The sequence below is a fragment of the Octopus sinensis genome, linkage group LG30 (assembly GCF_006345805.1).
Source record: "Octopus sinensis linkage group LG30, ASM634580v1, whole genome shotgun sequence".
NCBI classification, from domain to species: domain Eukaryota; kingdom Metazoa; phylum Mollusca; class Cephalopoda; order Octopoda; family Octopodidae; genus Octopus; species Octopus sinensis.
The window spans coordinates 7,273,374-7,292,624 of NC_043026.1; the positions used below are offsets into that span (position 1 = coordinate 7,273,374).

General features: G+C 40.6%; 1 protein-coding gene across 1 annotated transcript in view; it reads left to right on the forward strand.

Moving 5' to 3' along the window:
- LOC115226754 (WD repeat-containing protein on Y chromosome-like) overlaps positions 1-18,902 on the forward strand; it is a 172,659-nt gene extending 153,757 nt beyond the window's left edge. Inside the window, exons 21-30 of the mRNA XM_036515118.1 lie at positions 512-584; positions 1,638-1,808; positions 3,944-4,054; positions 4,760-4,922; positions 6,255-6,389; positions 10,285-10,436; positions 11,904-11,954; positions 13,421-13,607; positions 14,417-14,517; positions 18,801-18,902. Of these exons, the coding sequence (XP_036371011.1) occupies positions 512-584; positions 1,638-1,808; positions 3,944-4,054; positions 4,760-4,922; positions 6,255-6,389; positions 10,285-10,436; positions 11,904-11,954; positions 13,421-13,607; positions 14,417-14,517; positions 18,801-18,902 (1,246 nt within the window). The remainder of the gene's footprint in view (positions 1-511; positions 585-1,637; positions 1,809-3,943; positions 4,055-4,759; positions 4,923-6,254; positions 6,390-10,284; positions 10,437-11,903; positions 11,955-13,420; positions 13,608-14,416; positions 14,518-18,800) is intronic.
- The last annotated feature ends 349 nt before the right edge of the window (positions 18,903-19,251 follow it).

Sequence of the window (19,251 nt, forward strand, 5' to 3'; positions counted from 1 at the left end):
ATTATATATAAACCCCAACACTTTACGTCTGTTTTGTATTGTCCTCCTCTTCCTTCGCCCTGGTGGCAAATAAATGAAACCATTATTATTATTATCATTATTATTATTATTATTATTATTATTATTATTATTATTATTGAGTGAGAGAGCAGCGCATGCCATCAAAGTGACACTGGGGTAAAATATACGAAGCCCAGTATACCCATCATGACTACCCGTCTGATAAGGGTACACCAGGCACATGCATCACAACCATATGTGCGTGACCTGCTGATCTTATATCAAGATAAACAGTGCATGACCTTGCAGGTGGGGACCCAGTTAGAATTTTCTTCAGGTTGAGTAGCGCATCCCATTCTATAAAGAAGTGATATTGAACCAGTGTGTGTGTTTATTATTGTTATTGGCATAATGATCTTCCCAAGACACTAAAAAATTTGTTTCAGGACACAAATTCACATCAAGAATCTTGCAAGCCAGATACAAAAACGAAATGTTTGCTATCTTTCAGATCTATCACTGTTTTCCGTAACGTAGAAATGAAGGACTTCATTGTGAACCCTTCAGAGTGGAAAGGACTTGAGGTAAGTTCTGCAGGGACATCTACAGTTTTATGTATGAACCCTTAACAGAAGTAAACGGGCACTCCCTGTCTTCTGACCCCCCACCCCCATTTACTTTTGCCCCACCTCACATCTTGAGGGTACATTTTGATGCTTCATCATCACTATTTTTTGTCTCTCTCCATCTCACCATTCAACCTCACCTCAGTTAAGGAATCTTTATATACCAAGTGACTTGGCAACCTCACTAGTGCTGGTGCCACAAAAATAACAGCAGCCAGTCCACTCTGTAGAGTGGTTGACATTAGGAAGGGCATCCAGCCATAAAAACCAGGCCAAGACAGACACTGGGGCTCGGTACAGAGCCCTATTTTGTTGGTTCCTGTCAAACCATCCAATCCATACCAGCACAGAAAAAAAGGGACATTAAATGATGGTGATGATGATGATGATGATACTCTTTTTACTCTTTTACTTGTCATTTGAATGTGGCCATGCTGGAGCACTGCCTTTAGTCGAGCAAATCGACCCCAGGACTTATTCTTTGTAAGCCTAGTACTTATTCTATGAGTTGCTTTCGCCGAACTGATAAGTTACGGGGATGTAAACACACCAACATCGGTTGTCAAGCGATGTTGGGAGGACAAACACAGACACACAAACATGTACACACACATAGATACATACATACATACACACACACACACACACACACACACACACACACACACACACACACACACATATATATATATATATATATATATATATACATACATATATACATATATACGACGGGCTTCTTTCAGTTTCCGTCTACCAAATCCACTCACAAGGCTTTAATAGAAGACACTTGCCCAAGGTGCCACGCAGTGGGACTGAACCCAGAACCATGTGGTTCGAAAGCAAGCTACTTACCACACAGCCACTCCTGATGGTATATATTCAAAGATGGGTGCTCCAGTATGGCTTTTGGCTCCTGATGGCTAAAACTAACTAAAAAAGAACCTCAAAACCAAACTTATATAACTGCACTGACCCTTATTTTTCTTACTTTTTAATTATATTTTTCAGAGTCACGAAGATGACATCCTTTGCATGGCATTTTCCCCACCATGCACACTTGTGACAGGGGCATACAATGGGGAGATAATCATGTGGAACACTAAATCGGAACTGGCAACAGGTTACATGAGACAAAGATGCCGTCCACAGCTGTCGCAGTCATTCCGAAGTGCAACTTCGGTGAGTCAAGTTTGTTTACTTTTATTAAGATATGATGATCTAGGGCAGGAGTCGCCAAACCTTTTTGACCATCAAGCCCCCCTTTCCTTTGGCCACTTCTTCTTTATTGACCACGTTCCTCATTTAAAATATTTTAATACCCTACCCTGCTGTACCATATCTTAAATGCATACTGGGTACTGATGCTGGCAATGAAAATGTTAGCTAAAATATACATAATAATAATAATCATCATCATCATCATCGTTTAACGTCTGTTCTCCATGCTAGCATGGGTTGGACGGTTCGACCGGGGATCTGGGAAGCCAGAAGGCTGCACCAGGCTCCAGTCTGATCTGGCAGTGTTTCTACAGCTGGATGCCCTTCCTAACGCCAACCACTCCGTGAGTGTAGTGGGTGCTTTTTACGTGCCACCTGCACAGGTGCCAGGCAAGGCTGGCAACGGCCATGATCAGATTGGTGTATTTTACGTGCCACCGGCACAGAAGCCAGTCGAGGCGGCACTGGCATCGGCCACGATTCGGATTATGCTTTTTACGTGCCACTGGCACGGAAGCCAAATAATAATAATAATGAAATTATTGTACACAGTGCTCAGGTGCACCACAACCTGTCAAAAGTGTGTATAAAGCTTGTGCAGTAATGTACAAATGTCTGGGAAGTGAACAGTGTATGAGTCAGATACATGCTTGCATGTGTATGGAGGGGAGAAAATCAGGTGTAGTGTTAGCGAATCTCAGGAGTCATGGAAGTTTTGAAGGATGCAGTGCTCCGACAACCAACAACTGATGCCGGCAGTTTGTTCCATGCTTCAGCAACTCTTAGCGTGGAAAAATGTTTCCGAAAGTCATGGGAGCTGTGCTGTTTTCTGACTTTGTAAACATGTCCACTGGTGTTAGACAGATGGAGTTTGAAAAGGTGCTCAGAGTTATTGTTTGTACGATGGTTAATAATTTTATGGGTGTCTGCCAAGTCAGCTGCCAGACACCGGAGTTTCAATGTATCCATGGCCAGGGAAGTAAGGTGTTCAGAATATGGCAAATACCTGGTGGAGGGTATTCTCTTGGTATGACAGACTTTTGACATTTAAAACTGAGTGTACGAGTAAACAGTATTAAACTTTCAGGTTTTCTGAAATTGTTTTTCACGGTTAGAAAACATGAAAAACTCATCATATTGCTGGAATATCTTTTATTGAAATTGACATCATGAGGGATGGGCATGGCGCTGACTAAGTATATCAAGCAGTTCATCTGGGAGAGCTGGTCTTTCACACGCTGACCCCCCATCTGACCCCTTGGCTATCATTGCCCCCCCGTAACTCCTCAGACCATTATATGTACATAGGGTAAAGACCCCCTTTGGTCATGAATGACCATGGGATTGCTCCTAGAAAGTTCTCCTCTGAGGCACAAGTCTGTTTATGGAAGACCTACAGTTGTCCATGCATACAAGCCCCACCTCTCCATGCCATTGATGTTATCCAAGGGAGGGGCAAAGGGGCCAATACAGCTTGGCACCAGTGATGTTGCAACTCATTTCTACAGCTGAGTGAACTGGAGCAACGTGAAATAAAGGGTCTTGCTCAAGAACACAACACACAGCCTGGTCCAGGAATCGAACTCACTACCTCATGATTGTGAGCCCAATGCTCTAACCACTTAGCCAGGTACCTTCACTGGGAATGGCTACCTGGTTATCTGAGGAAATGTTGCCTGTGACAGACTAGTGTTTTATCCAGGAGGAGATTTACCTCTCATCCTCACTGTTGTCAGTCTGTGACAGTTCACTAAATCCTTCATTACATCAATTCTGCTGTGTGTGGGAGGGAATAGCTTCATGATCATCAGGGAGAATGTTACCTGTGGTAGACTGGTGTCCCATCCCAGGGAAGTTCTACCCACATTCCACTTCATGCCCCAATTCAGGTGTTAAATACCAGAACCCACAAGACATATGTGTATCTCTTAAACATGGTCAAGAAGGTAAGGCGTGAAAATATCCAACTGAAAACTTGTGAGTTCAAATCCCAGTAAGGATTTTTTTCCTTCCAAGGGAAGAATTATTTTCTTTCCAAATAGCATTTCTAAACAGTTTTAAAAGAGAAAAAAAAAAAAATTTTCTTTTTCAAACAGGGGACAGTCAGATCTTCTGCTGGGGCCAGGAATTCTGGGAGAAAGACTGGTTCATCCCGAAACAGGTCACGAATATCATCGTGCCGTAGCGAAGACTATTATGATGAGCAAGTGAGTTGTTTCTTTTTGTGTTTGTTTTTATTTTGTCATGTGCTCATCATCATCATCACCACCACCACCACCATCACCACCACCACCATCATTATCATCATCATCATCACCACCACCACCACCATCACCACCACCACCATCATTATCATCATCATCATCATCGTCATCACCATGTTTGCACGGATGGGTTGGAATTTGTTAAGAGTGATTTTTCTACAGCCGGATGCCTTTCCTGTTGTTAACCTTCGTCTATCTCCAAGCAAGGTGATGTGACCTGGCATGTTTTTATGGCAGACTGGAAACAGAGGACACAGCTTGTTGATGTTGACACTCGTTTGTGTCTGTCATAAGACGTCAAGGCAAGAACACCGTAACACACACATACACACACATGTATATATCATCATCGTCATTTAACATGCATTGTCCATGCTGGCATGGGTTGGATGGTTTGACCAGAGCTGGCAAGCTGAGGAGCCCCACCAGACTCCAGTTTAATTTGGCACAGTTTCTTTGGCTGGATGCCCTTCCTAATGTTAACTACTATCTATCTATCTATATTTGAATAGAAGATGGGATGGGCATGACTGGAACGTCTTTGACCATAGATCTACTAAATCAAGACTAACCTAGAGGTTAAACAACAATATATATTTATATATATGATAAATTGACTGAAGTATGTTTTTTTTCTTCTCTTTACAGAATGAATTTGGCTGGACTGTGGTGAATGTGCATCTCCTGGATAGTCGCAAGTGCCTGGATGTCAACTGCGCGAATTTGGTCTCTTGTGGGGGAAATGGCTGGGTCAGATTTTGGAACACTGACCAGTGTTTGCTGATGGCTGAGTTTGTGGCCCATAAGCAGGGTATGTAGCATTGTTACATATACAGCAGGCATATCACTAATGTATGTATGTAAAACTTAAAACTTAGATATGATTCGAGCAAAGATTGGTCCAAGCCATGTCTAACTTAATAGCACCACCAATGTTTAAGTCAAGTTTTGTTTATGGTCCATTCAAGTAGTGAGTTTTTGTTGGGTAAGTTGTATCCAATTATGGGTGGCTTATCTGGTATTCCTGGAAGGAATCTATCCAGACTCCGTTTAAAGTTGATGGGATCCTTTTCCTCTTTGATCTCTTTTGGGACAATGTTAAATAGGGCAGGGCCTGTTGAGGAAAAGAAATTATGTTGCAGTGTACATGTATGTTGTGATCTTGAATTGGGCAGGGGACATATGGCCCATGGTCCCAGTCTTGGATGAACCTTGAAGCTAATGTTCAGGTCGTTTGGGCAAAGCTGGCGGTATATTCTCCACATTGTACAAATGATGTACCACTCACAGCGACGCTGGAGAGAGTAGAGTTTCAAGGCTTTAAGGCGATCCCAATAATCGAGAGCAGCCATGCCTTCAATTCGTTTAGTGAGTGCCCTCTGGGGTGATTCAATCCTCGAGATGTTTTGTCTTGTATGGGGAGACCACAGTGGGCAGCAGTATTCGAGGTGTGGCCGTACAAAGGATGAGAAAAGTGGTATGATGACACCTTGTTCTCTATGTATGTATTTACAGGGAGAGATGGGTAAATTGTTGCTATATTATATTTTTAATCTCACACATGTACACTGTTTGTTTTTCATTTTGTTAACTACGCAGTATAGTAAGGTTGGTTTGGCACTGTATGCGTGTATGTATATATATATATATATACGTATGTATATATATATATACATATATATATACGTATATATATATATATGCTGTATGTATATATATATGTATATTTATATACTATATATATTATATATACTGTATGTGTGTGTATATATATATATATATATATATATTATATATATATATATATATATATATATATGCATACATATGTGTGTAAGTGTGTGTGTGTGCAATGTCTGTCTTTGTGTATACATATATATAATTGTGTGTGTATATATATATATATATATATAATATATAAATATATGCATATATACATACATATATGTACGTGCCTACATATATATATGTAGGTATGTACATATATGTATGTATATATACATATATTTATATATTATTTATATTATATGATTGAAGGCCATTCATCCTTTGCCAAGTAAGTTTTATCTATCTGTATACACACACACACATATATATATGTGTGTGTGTGTGTGTGTATATATACTGTATATATATGTTACAGCTGGCAGTATAACGATGACAGTGGGATCCATGGATACATACCTGATAACTGGAGACATCCAAGGTTGGATCAAGGTCTGGGATATATCGGATTATGCCACGGATCTTTCTCCATCTACACTGGATATTCCACCTCGTAAGTACCACCTTATATACACATTATACACTCATTATATACACATTTTATTTTTTGTTGTAGTTTTTTCATTTTTTTGAATTATGGAACTGACAGAACATGTGCGTGTGTAAGTGTGTGTGTATCTGTGCTAAGTGTGTGTAAGTGTGTAAGTGTATGTGTGTGTGTGTGTGACTGCGTGTTTGACTCTGTGTGTGTGTAAGTGCGTGTGTGTGTAAGTGCGTGTGTGTGTAAGTGCGTGTGTGTGTAAGTGCGTGTGTGTGTAAGTGCGTGTGTGTGTGTATGCTAAGTGTGTGTCAGTGTGTAAGCATGTAAGTGTATGTGTGTGTGTGTGTGTGCTAAGTGTGTATAAGTGTGTAAATATGTAAGTGTATGTGTGTGTGTGTAAGTGTGTGTGACTGTGTGTTTCATTCTGTGTGTGTATGTCTTTGTGTCTCCCACCACTGCTTGACATCTGGTGTTGGTTTGTTTATGTCCCTATTACTTAGTGGTTTGGCAAAAGAGACCAACATAAAAAAGCCCCAGGCTGGAAGTAAAAGATAAGAAGCACGAATACTGGACTTGAGTTTTTTGACCGAAGCCCCTTTCAGGTAGTGCTCCAGCATGGGCACAGTCCAAGGACTGAAACTAGTAAAACATAAAACACACACATGCTGAGTTTCCATGACCACCACCATAACCACCACCATCATCATCACCAACACCAACAACACTACTACCACCACCACCACTATCATCACCCCCCACCATCACCACCACCATCATCACCACCACCATCATCACCATCACCAACAACACTACCACCACCATAACCACCACCATCATCATCACCAACACCAACAACACTACCACTTCCACCCCTACCACTATCATCACCCCCACCACTACCACCACCACCATAACCACCACCATCATCATCACCATCACCAACAATACTACCACCTCCACCACCACCACTATCATCACCCCCACCCCCACCACCACCACCACCACCACCACCTACACCACACACTAAAACGCATAAAGCCGTTTATGATAATATTTACTGCAATTGCATTATTCTGTGCCTGCCTACCTGTCGATGCAACTGCACACTTGCAGATATCACATGACAACCAATACTGCAGTCACACATCTCCCACTCCCTCCCCCCCATTCCTGTCGCCACGCACCCAGTTGCACCTTTGCATGTGCATTGGTTGGTGCGTTTGCACCATGCTTTCCTGCTGTGATGATGTGACAATTGCAGGCAACGCATCACTGCACTTTCAGGTATCCGTGGCAATGTGACACGGATGAATGTTTTCTGTTACAATGACCCCTTATCCTGCTACTACAACTACTACTACTACTCTTACTCTTTACTCTTTTACTTGTTTCAGTCATTTGACTGCGGCCATGCTGGAGCACTGCCTTTAGTCGAGCAACTCAAACCCGGGACTTATTCTTTGTAAGCCCAGTACTTATTCTATCGGTCTCTTTTGCCGAACTGCTAAATGATGGGGACGTAAACACACCAGCATCAGTTGTCAAGCAATGCTAGGGGGACAAACACAGACACACGAACACACACATTCATATATATACATATATACGACAGGCTTCTTTCAGTTTCCACCTACCAAATCCACTCACAAGGCATTGGTCGGCCCGAGGCTATAGTAGAAGACACTTGCTCAAGGTGCCACGCAGTGGGACTGAACCCGGAACCATGTGGTTGGTAAACAAGCTACTTACCACACAGCCACTCCTGCGCCTATACTACTACAAATAATAATAATAATAATAATAATAATAGCAACTGTGCAACCACGAGATAAGGAAGCCAGACATAGTCTTAATTGAGAAAGAAAACAAACTATGCTGGATCATAGATATAGCATGCCCAACTGACAACAAGGCATGCAATAAGGAAGAAAGAAAAGTCGAGAGATATGACAGGTTAGCTTCGGATGCAAAGCAGTTGTGGTCAATGAAAAAGGTGGTAGTTGTACCAATAATTGTTGGAGCCCTGGGAACAGTGAGTAAAAATTTTGAGAAGTACGTGGAACAAATAGGGGCTGCAATAAGGGTGGAGCACTTGCAGAAAACAGCACTGCTTGGAATTGCTTGAATACTCCGGAAGGTGCTTGAAAAATAAGTGTTACCTTAGTACACTGGAAGAAGAAGAATCTATACTATAATTGAGAAAGCTGCTAATTAGTTAGTTGTGTAACAATTACTAAAGGTACTAAAAGAAAGCAATTATTAAAAGCTTAACCATCTGAAAATATTTTTATAAATTCATGTTTTAAGAAATTGCCTATAATTTTGATTTTTGAAGTTTATTGAGCTTTTTAAATTCCAATTTCTCGCAAATTTAAACATTCATTGCATTCACTGCGTCCAGTTCTTCATAAATTTAAATATTCATTGCATTCACCGCAGAGTAGATTTCAATGTTTAATAATAAACACAATTAATTTGTTGCAGGCAACATTTTACGTTTTTATTTGCAACAGTCTCTTGTTCGTGCTCACCTCTATTTGCATTAATGATAATTTAATAATAGCTATATAACTTTGATACGAGGCACAATTTATAATATTATTAGTTTGTTAAATGAATATTTTTGATAGGATGAAAACTTTTTAATATACCGGTATAAGTTTTACAATAATAAACTTATCTTTAGACATATAGATATATAGCTGTGAGAAACAAAACAGCATTGTCAGGGTACATGAGGTACTTATAAAATAATATTGACAGTTTTAATTTCACATACCGTATTTGACGGCATATTAGACGCACCCTCATTTCAGCAGGTCAAATTCAGGAAAAAAAGTTTTAAGTGTATTTAAGCATATATTGTTGAAAGCAGTCTAGCAGCACATTACAAAAGCAGAAAACATTTTTTCTGTAGGTGGTGGCCCAAAAACCCTTGCTGCTGCTCTATTTCCATGATCCTTGGCATAATCTACCACTCGTAGTTTGTAGGAGATTTTGTAGCTTGATCTTTTTGCTGCCATAGCCGTGAGGGTGCTTTTACTGTTGTAGTGTGTTTTGTTATGATCATAAACTTTGTTGTACCAAGATATCCAACCTACCTCCATATATACACGAACTCGCAACGATCATGTGCATTCCGTAGTTTTACTCCTCACCGTCAGATGGCATCGAGTTAGGGTTCCGATCAGCTGATATTAGTAAACGTGTGTCATGGATCGCAGCCTAACAATTTACGGTAGATTGCTTTGATTTTTACGATAATTTGTATTTTAAAGTAATAATACTGGTAATAATAATAATAATACTAGCAATAAAATAATGATGCATGAGTACGGAAAATATCATTAAGGCGTTAGCGTAGGTAGAAATACTTATCGTAAGCTAGGTTAGTGAGCGTCTGGGAGAAGATTAGCCTACGGGAGGGTCTTGACTTCGCATATTAGACGCAGGGCGATTGTTTGAGCCAAATTTTTTGGAAAAAAGCGCGTCCTATATGCCGTCAAATACAGTAATTCATATTGCATATCAGCCAGAGGTAGAGTGTTTATTCAAATTTCTGTGGCTTTTTAAATAAAAAAAAAATACTTCATCTCTTTACTAAAGCAATAAATACTCTGAACATTAGAAGAGAATTTTTTTTTTCCATTTCTTCTGGTATGCAGTTGTTGAAAATTTCTGGGTACAAATGTACAAATTGAAATACAAAAGAATGAAATAATAAATGAATTTATGAATGAAAGTTTGGTAATTGCATTTATCTCCCCCACGCGACACTTATTATTGCAAACATGTTCTAACTAACCTAAACTATACACATCTGAATGTCTGCTCCGGGTTGCCTTCATCTCAAGGTGCCCAAATTCCAGGTGGTCATTGCTAACCATTTCCCATTCCTCATTCACAGCATTATTGACCACGTTCCAGCCTCACACCGATATGGTCAACAGTCTGCGCCTCTGTGAACGTAACCAGTGTCCATTTATCGTCTCTGCCTCCTCCGACTCTACAGTGGTCATCTCACACATTAATGGACAACAGATCGGTGTCTTTGGTCAGGTGAGTCTATCCATGCCTGCTTCTGTTTACCACAACCTGTATTATGTAGTGGCCAAGGCAACGAACCTAGGAGATGGAGAACTCTCATAGAAAAACCTGGGGCCTGTTGTTCACTGAGTTAGCAGCATTTCATCATCATCATCATCATCATTTAACGTCCGTTTTCCATGCTAGCATAGGTTGGACGGTTCAACCGGGGTCTGGGAAGCCAGGAGGCTGCACCAGGCTCCAGTCTGATCTGGCTGTGTTTCTACAGCTGGATGCCCTTCCTAACGCCAATCACTCCGTGAGTTTAGTGGGTGCTTTTTGTGCCACCAGCACAGATGCCAGGGGAGGCTGGCAGCAGCCACGATCAGTTGGTGCTTTTTATGTGCCACTGGCACAGGTATCATAACTACAATTTCCATTTGATATTTATTTTGATGTTTATGTACTTGACTCAATAGGTCTCCTCAAGCACAGCAGGTCATGTGCCACCGGCACAGAAGCCAGTCAAGGCGGTGCTGGCATCAGCCACGTTCGGATGGTGCTTTTTACGTGCCGCCAGCACAAGTATCATAACTACAATTTCCATTTGATATTGGCACCAATTTTCTGCTCTCAGCATTTCCATAATGGGTGGCTGGTCCTATATAAGTCTTCATCATTGGAAATGAATCATCTGTGTAGGTAGTCTTTAAAGAGACCCCTTCAATCATTAATGACCGTGGGATTGCACCCACAAAGTTCCCTTCCGAGGCACAAGTCCAGGCAAGGTTGTTTATGGAAGACCAGCAGTCCCCCATGCATACCAGCCTCCCCCTCTTTATGCCACTGATGTTGTCCAAGGAAAAGGTAAAAGGGCCAATACAGCTTGGCACCTGTGATGTCACAAATCATTTCTACAGCAGAGTGAACTGGAGCAACGTGAAATAAAGTGTCTTGCTCAAGAACACAACATGTAGCCAGGTCCAGGAATTGAACTCACTACCTTAATGACTGAGCCCAACGTTCTAACCACTGAGCCATGCACCTTCACAGCAGTCTTAATGCCCATAATATTGACTGTTGAAGCTGACCAGAGAACCGTCTTAGGAGCAACCATGCTGCGTGGCAAGAAATTTGCTTCTTGGTTGCATGGTTCCAGCTTCAGTCCCATGGCACGACACCTTGGGCAAGTGCTTTCTACTTAAACCTTGGGCCAACCAAAATTATACCCGAACCTGTGTCTTTGCGTATGTGTGTGTGTGTTTGTGTGTGTGCGCACACACATGTGTGTATGTGTATGTGACTGTGTGTGTGACTGAGTGTGTGCCTCTGTGTGTGTGTGACTGTGTTTGTGTGTGTGTGTGTGTATGTGTATATGACTGTGTGTGCCTCTGTGAGTGTGTGACTTTGTGTGTGTGTGTGTGTGTGTGTGTGTGTGTGGCTGTGTGTGTGTATGTTATGTTATAAAACTAATCTTTTCTACATATTTCTGTGTCACAGGAGGGACATTGGAAACTTGATCCCTGCGTCAGGATTGAACCAGAGACCAAGGTTAGTGGACAAATATTTACCTCATTCTTTGAAATGTTTTGCACTTTCATTAGTTACTTCATGCATATAATGAAAAGATGGGATGGTCGCAATTGGATTTCTTGCGATTATAATTCTAAACATTGGCTCCATAATACAAAAGAGAGACACATTAGATAATGCACTCCTAGATGGACTATGCCTGAATAAAAAATGAGATGAACATAGCTGGAAGACCTCTGATCATAGGTCTGCTGGATCAGGACTAACCTAGGGTTAAACAACAACAACAACAAGGAAGGACACATTAAATAGTGTAGTCTTAGATACGTTATGTCTAAATATAAGATTGGATGGGCACAGCTGGAACGTCTTTGATCATAGCTCTACTGGATTAGGACTGACCTGGGGCTAAACAACAACAATGAGGAGAAAGGACACATTAGATAATGTAGTCCTAGATACACTATGACTGGTACGTTGTGTCATTGAGAAGGACACTTTATTTCACATTGCAAAAATGGTAGTACCAGTAATTCAAAAGGGCCAGCCTTGTCACATTCTGTGTCACTCTGAATCTCCCTGAGAACTATGTTATTGGGATGCATCTCTGTGGAGTACTCAGCCACTTGTACATTTATTTCATGAGTAGGCTGTTCCGTTGATTGGATCAACTGGGACCCGCACCATCATAACTGATGGAGGGCCACTTCGTTAACGACAAAAGAGTATAACAGAGCATTTAGCTGCTATTTCTTGCAGAACTGGAGACCACATACAGACTTCCAAATTTACTTGATTTCTAGGGTTGCAAGCTGGCAGAAACGTTAGCAGCAGTATTTCTTCTGTCTTTACGTTCTGAGTTCAAATTCCGCCGAGGTTGACTTTGCCTTTCATCCTTTCAGGGTCGATAAATTGAGTACTTGTTGCATACTGGGGTCGATCTTATCGACTGGCCCCCTCTCCCAATATTTCAGACCTTGTGCCTTTAGTAAAAAGGACTACTACTACTACTACTATTATTATTATTATTATTATTATTATTATTATTATTATTATTATTAAGGCGGTGAGTTGGCAGAAACGTTAGCGCGCCAGGCAAAATGCTTATCGGTATTTCATCTGCCGCTACGTTCTGAGTTCAAATTCCGCCGAGGTCGACTTTGCCTTTCATCCTTTCGGGGTCAATTAGATAAGTACCAGTTACGTACTGGGGTCGATATAATCGACTTAATCCGTTTGTCTGTCCTTGTTTGTCCCCTCTGTGTAGTAAAGAAATAGGTATTCCATCAGTCCTTGTGTTCTGAGTTCAAATTCCACCGAGGTCGACTTTGCCTTTCATCCTTTCAGGGTCGATAAATTGAGTACTAGTTGCATACTGGGGTCGATCTTATCAACTGGCCCCCAACTCCCCAAAAATTTCAGGCATTGTGCTTAGAGTAGAAAAGAATCTATTTGATTTCTTCTGTTTTTTTGCCATTTTGCAGATGTCTTCATTCCCTCAAGACAAAGAGGAAGATGATGATAATGAAGACGAAGAGGATGAAGAAGAAGAAGAAGAAGAAGATGGAAAAGAAGAGATTGCTATGAGTAATTTGGAACAGGGTGAAGAAGAAGAAGCCATCGCGAACCCAGAGATGTTCCGATGGAATACTTGGGAGAAGACCATTCTTGGTAAGTTGTGGAATATTGTGTTGGTTCTCTGATGTAATTCTTGGATTCTTTTACAGAAGTATTTACTGGTCAGACTATGAGCTTTTTAGATGTTTCCATGTACCAAATCCACTCACAGGGTTTTGTATACACACACACACACACATACACGCAAATACACACAGCCATGCACAAAGACACACACACACACACACAGATACACACACATACACACAGACATGCACACACACATGGAGACACACACACACAGATACATACACACACACACAGACACACATACACACACAGACACACACATAGACAGACACACACAGGCACACACACACACACATACAGATACACATACATACACACAGACACACACATACACACACATAGAAACACATACACATACACAGGCACATACACACAGAGGCACACACACTGACACACACACACACTTACACACACGTACATAGTTCTCAGGGACAATCAGTATGACACAGACTGCGACAAGATTCATTTTTGCCAGTTGAGTGTATGTGTGTGTGTGTGTGTCCCAACGCTGAACAACTGGCGTTGGTTTGTTTACATCCCTATAATTTAGTGGCCTGGCATAGCAGACTGATTCAATAAGTACCCAGCTTAAAAAGACATAATTAAGTTCTGGTTTGTGAAATTTGGTTACCATTGGTCATGACTAATCCCTTCGAGTTAGTGCCCCAGCATGGCCACACTCCATTGACTGAAACAAGCAAATAGATGAAAAGATGGGTCTACTCATTTCTGGTCATTCTATTTTCTGATGATTTTGTTCCCTGATCTTTCAGGTAAAGATTATCAGGAAGTCCGTGTCAAAAAACGCCGCCGACGGCAACCAGGCAAGTTAACCAACTGTCAGTTGACCTGGGAGAAAGCTGGACCTTATTCGGTGAGTCCATCACGTTTTGTTACCTTACATATATATATAGTGAGATAATTAATAAATTACTATTACAGAGATGTACTTGCATAGCAAGTGACCCGATCTGAGATTGTGTGCTGGAACGAAAGCAATTGCAGCATGGAAGGTGTTTAGAAGACATTTAAGAAACACACAAAAACCGTTCGATTCACTTCAAAATTTAAATTTAATTTGCCAAAATATTTTCGTCGCTTTCAGACCGTGACCTGTTCACTGACAAAATTCTGTGCTGCATCTCTAATAAATTACTACTTATTAATTAAAAATTTGACCAACATCTCTTACAGCTGTAAGAAATGTTTGTCAATTTTTAATTTAAAAATAATATATATATATGTATATCCTGGCACAAATATCTGCCGGGATATCAAAAAGGAGATCTCACGGAGAGTAAGGGCCGGATGGAAGGCGTTCAATGGCATAAGGGATGTGCTCAAGGGAAGGTTGGACAGGACCACCCACGCCAACCTCATTAACAGTGAAGTTCTGCCTGCAATGTTATATGGTAGTGAAACATGGGGCTACCACAAAGAGAGAAGAGCAAAGACTGGTAACGGCTCAAAGAGCCATGGAAAGGTCAATGCTTGGTATCTCGTTGAGAGAGCACATAAGTAGCAAGATCATCAGAAAGAAGTCCGGCGTGAGGGATGTCATCGCAGAGTATACACGCAGCAAGTATAGATGGGCTGGACACGTCGCCCGGCTCACCGATAATCGGTGGATGTATACAGTTATCGAGTGGTACCCGCGTGAGCGGAAAAGACCACCTGGAAGACCTCCATGACGGTGGAGTTATGATTTCAGGAGGACGATTGGGATCGTGTGGGTGAGAAAGGCGCGATCCAGAGAGGAGTGGACAGCGTGCTGTGACCAGTGGTATCAAATGGACGCCTGACAGACTGGTCGGTCAAAGTGATCAAAGTGATATATGTATATCAAAATAAGCAACAAGGATATCCAGAAGTAATGCAGTACGATCGTTTCATGCAACTCCACTTAATTGAATAATGCAATCATTACAACAATTTAAAATGTAGAGCAATCTTCAGCTGCACAAAGACATAGAATTTAATTAAATTAGAACAGATGGACACATTAGTATAATTATACCTAAAATCTCCAAGGAATTAAGGAGATAGACAAAGAACATGTTGTCTCTACTTCAGCATAGAAGTTACTAAGATTATCAAGAAGACTCTGCTTGCCACTGATTTTATATATATATGTATATATATATATACATAATCAAGGGGATTTCAGTCTGAGAAGGTAGGTGGCCAGATGTTTGGGGTGATGTGGTTACAGAAATTGTCTGACAGCCATGACTGGGTTCTCCTGCTTGTGTGGCATGGTGCAGAGTCCTGTTGTCAGACATAGGATGGATCTTCCAGCAGCCACCCTCTTGACCCAGGGCAGCACTACCACCTCCAGATATTTGATGTAGGTCTCTGTGTTGAGTCTAAGGCCGTGTAGGAAGATGAATGGAGGCATAATTTCACTATCAATTGTGATCACTCCAAACACCATGATGTTGACTGGATGTTTGATTTTTATCACTCTCAGGAAATGTTCTGGGGATATGGCAAGTCAATGGTTGTTCAGTGTTCACCATCTGTTCATATTGGAGCTTCTAGTGTGAATGCCAAGCAGTAGAGCATGTCGTTTCCAAATTTCTGACTGAGTGAATTGTGTCATAGTGCTGTTTTCCTCACAGACAGTACCCAACTGACCCTACAATACTGTGTAGTTGTCAAAGTAAAAATAAAAAAAGCAATACACATATGCGAAATTAAAAATATAAAATAGTGACAATTTACCCATTGCACCCTGTGTATATATGGAGAGAAAGAGGGAAAAGGAGGGGAGGAGAGAGAGATGAAAGCAAGTGAGATGGTTTCTTTTATTTTAATAGGTCACCAACTGAAGGTGCCAAGCTATGAGATAGAACTGCTACTGACTTTATTCAAATCTCCTGTTGTTCCAAAGCTGCTCACCTAATCTGGTGACCTACTGAAATACAAGGCAGCATCTCACTCACTTTTCTCTCTCTCTCCTTTTCCCTTTCTCTCTCCATTTCGTTTTTCTCAGAAATATTCCAACATTGTTTCACATAGTTTAGCAAATCTCTTTTGCTTTTGTATTGCTTTCAACAAACTGTCAAACAGACAAAGAGGTTATTATCAAAGGTTCAAAGGACATACGAAATACATGCAACTGCACACATACCTATATCTGTATCTATATATAGCATGGCAAGCTGGCAGAATCATTAGCACGCCGGGCGAAATGCGTAGCCGTATTTCGTCTGCCGTTACGTTCTGGGTTCAAATTCCGCTGAGGTCGACTTTGCCTTTCATCCTTTCGGGGTCGATAAATTAAGTACCAGTTACGCACTGGGGTCGATGTAATCGACTTAATCCGTTTGTCTGTCCTTGTTTATCCCCTCTGTGTTTAGCCCCTTGTGGGTTGTAAAGAAATATATATATAGCATGTTCAAAAAGTCTCTCTGCAGTAAGAATTTGATTACAAAATGAATATAAGATGGTATAAGATGGTATAAGATGGTATAAGTCTACAAAAGAATATATTAGGCTTTACAAGACTTTAAAAAGAATTTATAAGAGGGAGTTGAAAGGGCCGTCCTTCATTTTCAATACATAAGTTGACTCTTCTACACATGTTTTGGAATACATTATCATCATCATCGTTTAACGTCTGCTTTCCACGCTGCCATGGGTTGGACGATTTTGACTGAGGACTGACCAACCAGATGGCTGCACCAGGCTCCAATCTTCATCTGGCAGAGTTTCTACAGCTGGATGCCCTTCCTAATGCCAACCACTCCGAGAGTGTAGTGGGTGCTTTTTACATGCCACTGGCACGGGGGCCAGTCAGGTGGTACTGGCAATGACCTCGCTTGAATCTTTTTACACATGCCCACCAGCACAGGTGCCAGTGAAGCAACGTTGGCACTATATCTATATCTATATATAGCTTGTTCAAAAAGTCTCTCTGCAGTAAGAATTTTATTGCAAAATATATATTTCTAAGATGGTATAAGACTCCAAAATAATATATTAGACTTTACAAGACTTTAAAAAGAATTTATAAGAGTTGTTGGAAGTGTTCTCCTTTGTTTTCAATACATAAGTTTCCAGGACCGTTGCCAGTACCGCTTGACTGGCCCTCGTGCTGGTGGCACGTAAAAAGCACCCACTACACTCTCGGAGTGGTTGGTGTTAGGAAGGACATCCAGCTGTAGAAGCTCTGCCAGATCAAGATTGGAGCCTGGTGCAGCCATCTGGTTCGCCAGCCAGACTTTTTGTGTGTGTGTGTGTGTGTAGTGTTAGGAGTGATGTACAGAAATTGAATATTGAGAAAAAAATGGACGTCAGAATTTTGGAAAAAAGATCTTTTTATTTCTTCTGTTATTATTATCGCTTTCATTTGTTTCTCGAGTAAAATTTTGAAGAGGTACAAACAGTTTGTTCATGTATATAAAACAGATGTTTTTTAGGGGTTTTAGAAGATAACATTTTTTTTTTTTTTTGGCTGAGGTTCCATGACAATGGAGATGGATAGATAGAAATACAGGTAGGTAGACAGACAGACAGACAGAGGAAGAGAGAGAGAATGACAAACCTTCCTATTCACCATTCATTTATTTATTTAGTCATTTACCATTGTATTATTGGAATGGGTTTAAGGATGGTGACCTTAAAAAAAAAAAAAACAGGTGCAGTTTGGTCAACACTGTTAGTCATTTTGCTTTCTTTCTCTCTTCCCCTTTTTCCTTCTTTTTGCCTCTTTCTTTCTCTCTTCCCCTTTTTCCTTCTTTTTGCCTCTTTCTTTCTCTCTTCCCCTTTTTCCTTCTTTTTGCCTCTTTCTTTCTCTTTCAGTTATATTTGGAAGACAAAATGTATTGTCTCCCCTTTTCTTTCAAACATCCAATTTTGGAGAGAATTTTTGGATGAAATGTAGTTCCATTGATTTATAAGAGACTGCGGATCGTCCTGTGCACATTTGGAAAAGGGAAAAATTTTGAATTTTCCGTCGCTGCATATCTCCAGATATTTACTTAATGGAATCTTGCGTAATTCCTCTTGTCAGATATGTTACCTGTGGATTCTTGCACGTTGGCAGAGGGAATTATTTGTTTCGCCAATGTAACTTTCTTTGCAGTTTGGGCAGGTAATGCAATATATGAGGTTTTGTGTTTTGCAGTTCATATCTGCATTTATTTTGAAAAGGAATCCACTCTTGAATTTTATGTGGGAACCACTTTCCAAGTATTAGAAGTTGTTGATGTTGTTGCATGTTCCACATCTCCTATCTCCACATTCTTTTACTAAGAATTCTGATGAATCAGATAAATTACAAAGATATACTTTCAGTTGTTTGAGCTTTTGTTTAATGTGTGATTTTCCATGCTAGCATGAGTTGACCAGGTATTGATTCTGAGGTAGAAATTTCTGGCTAATTACTGGATCTTATTCCTGCTAACCATCATCTTTTTTTGAAATAAGGGATTCCTAGAGTCGAGTACAGGTCAAGTGAAAGTGCGAAGCTAGCTGTCATTAATGACAACGACAAACGTCAACATCATCATCTCTTTGTTGAAATGGTGACAGGAAAACTGTCAACACTGATGCTCAATCACACACACACACATATGCAGATATATATAAATATATATATAAT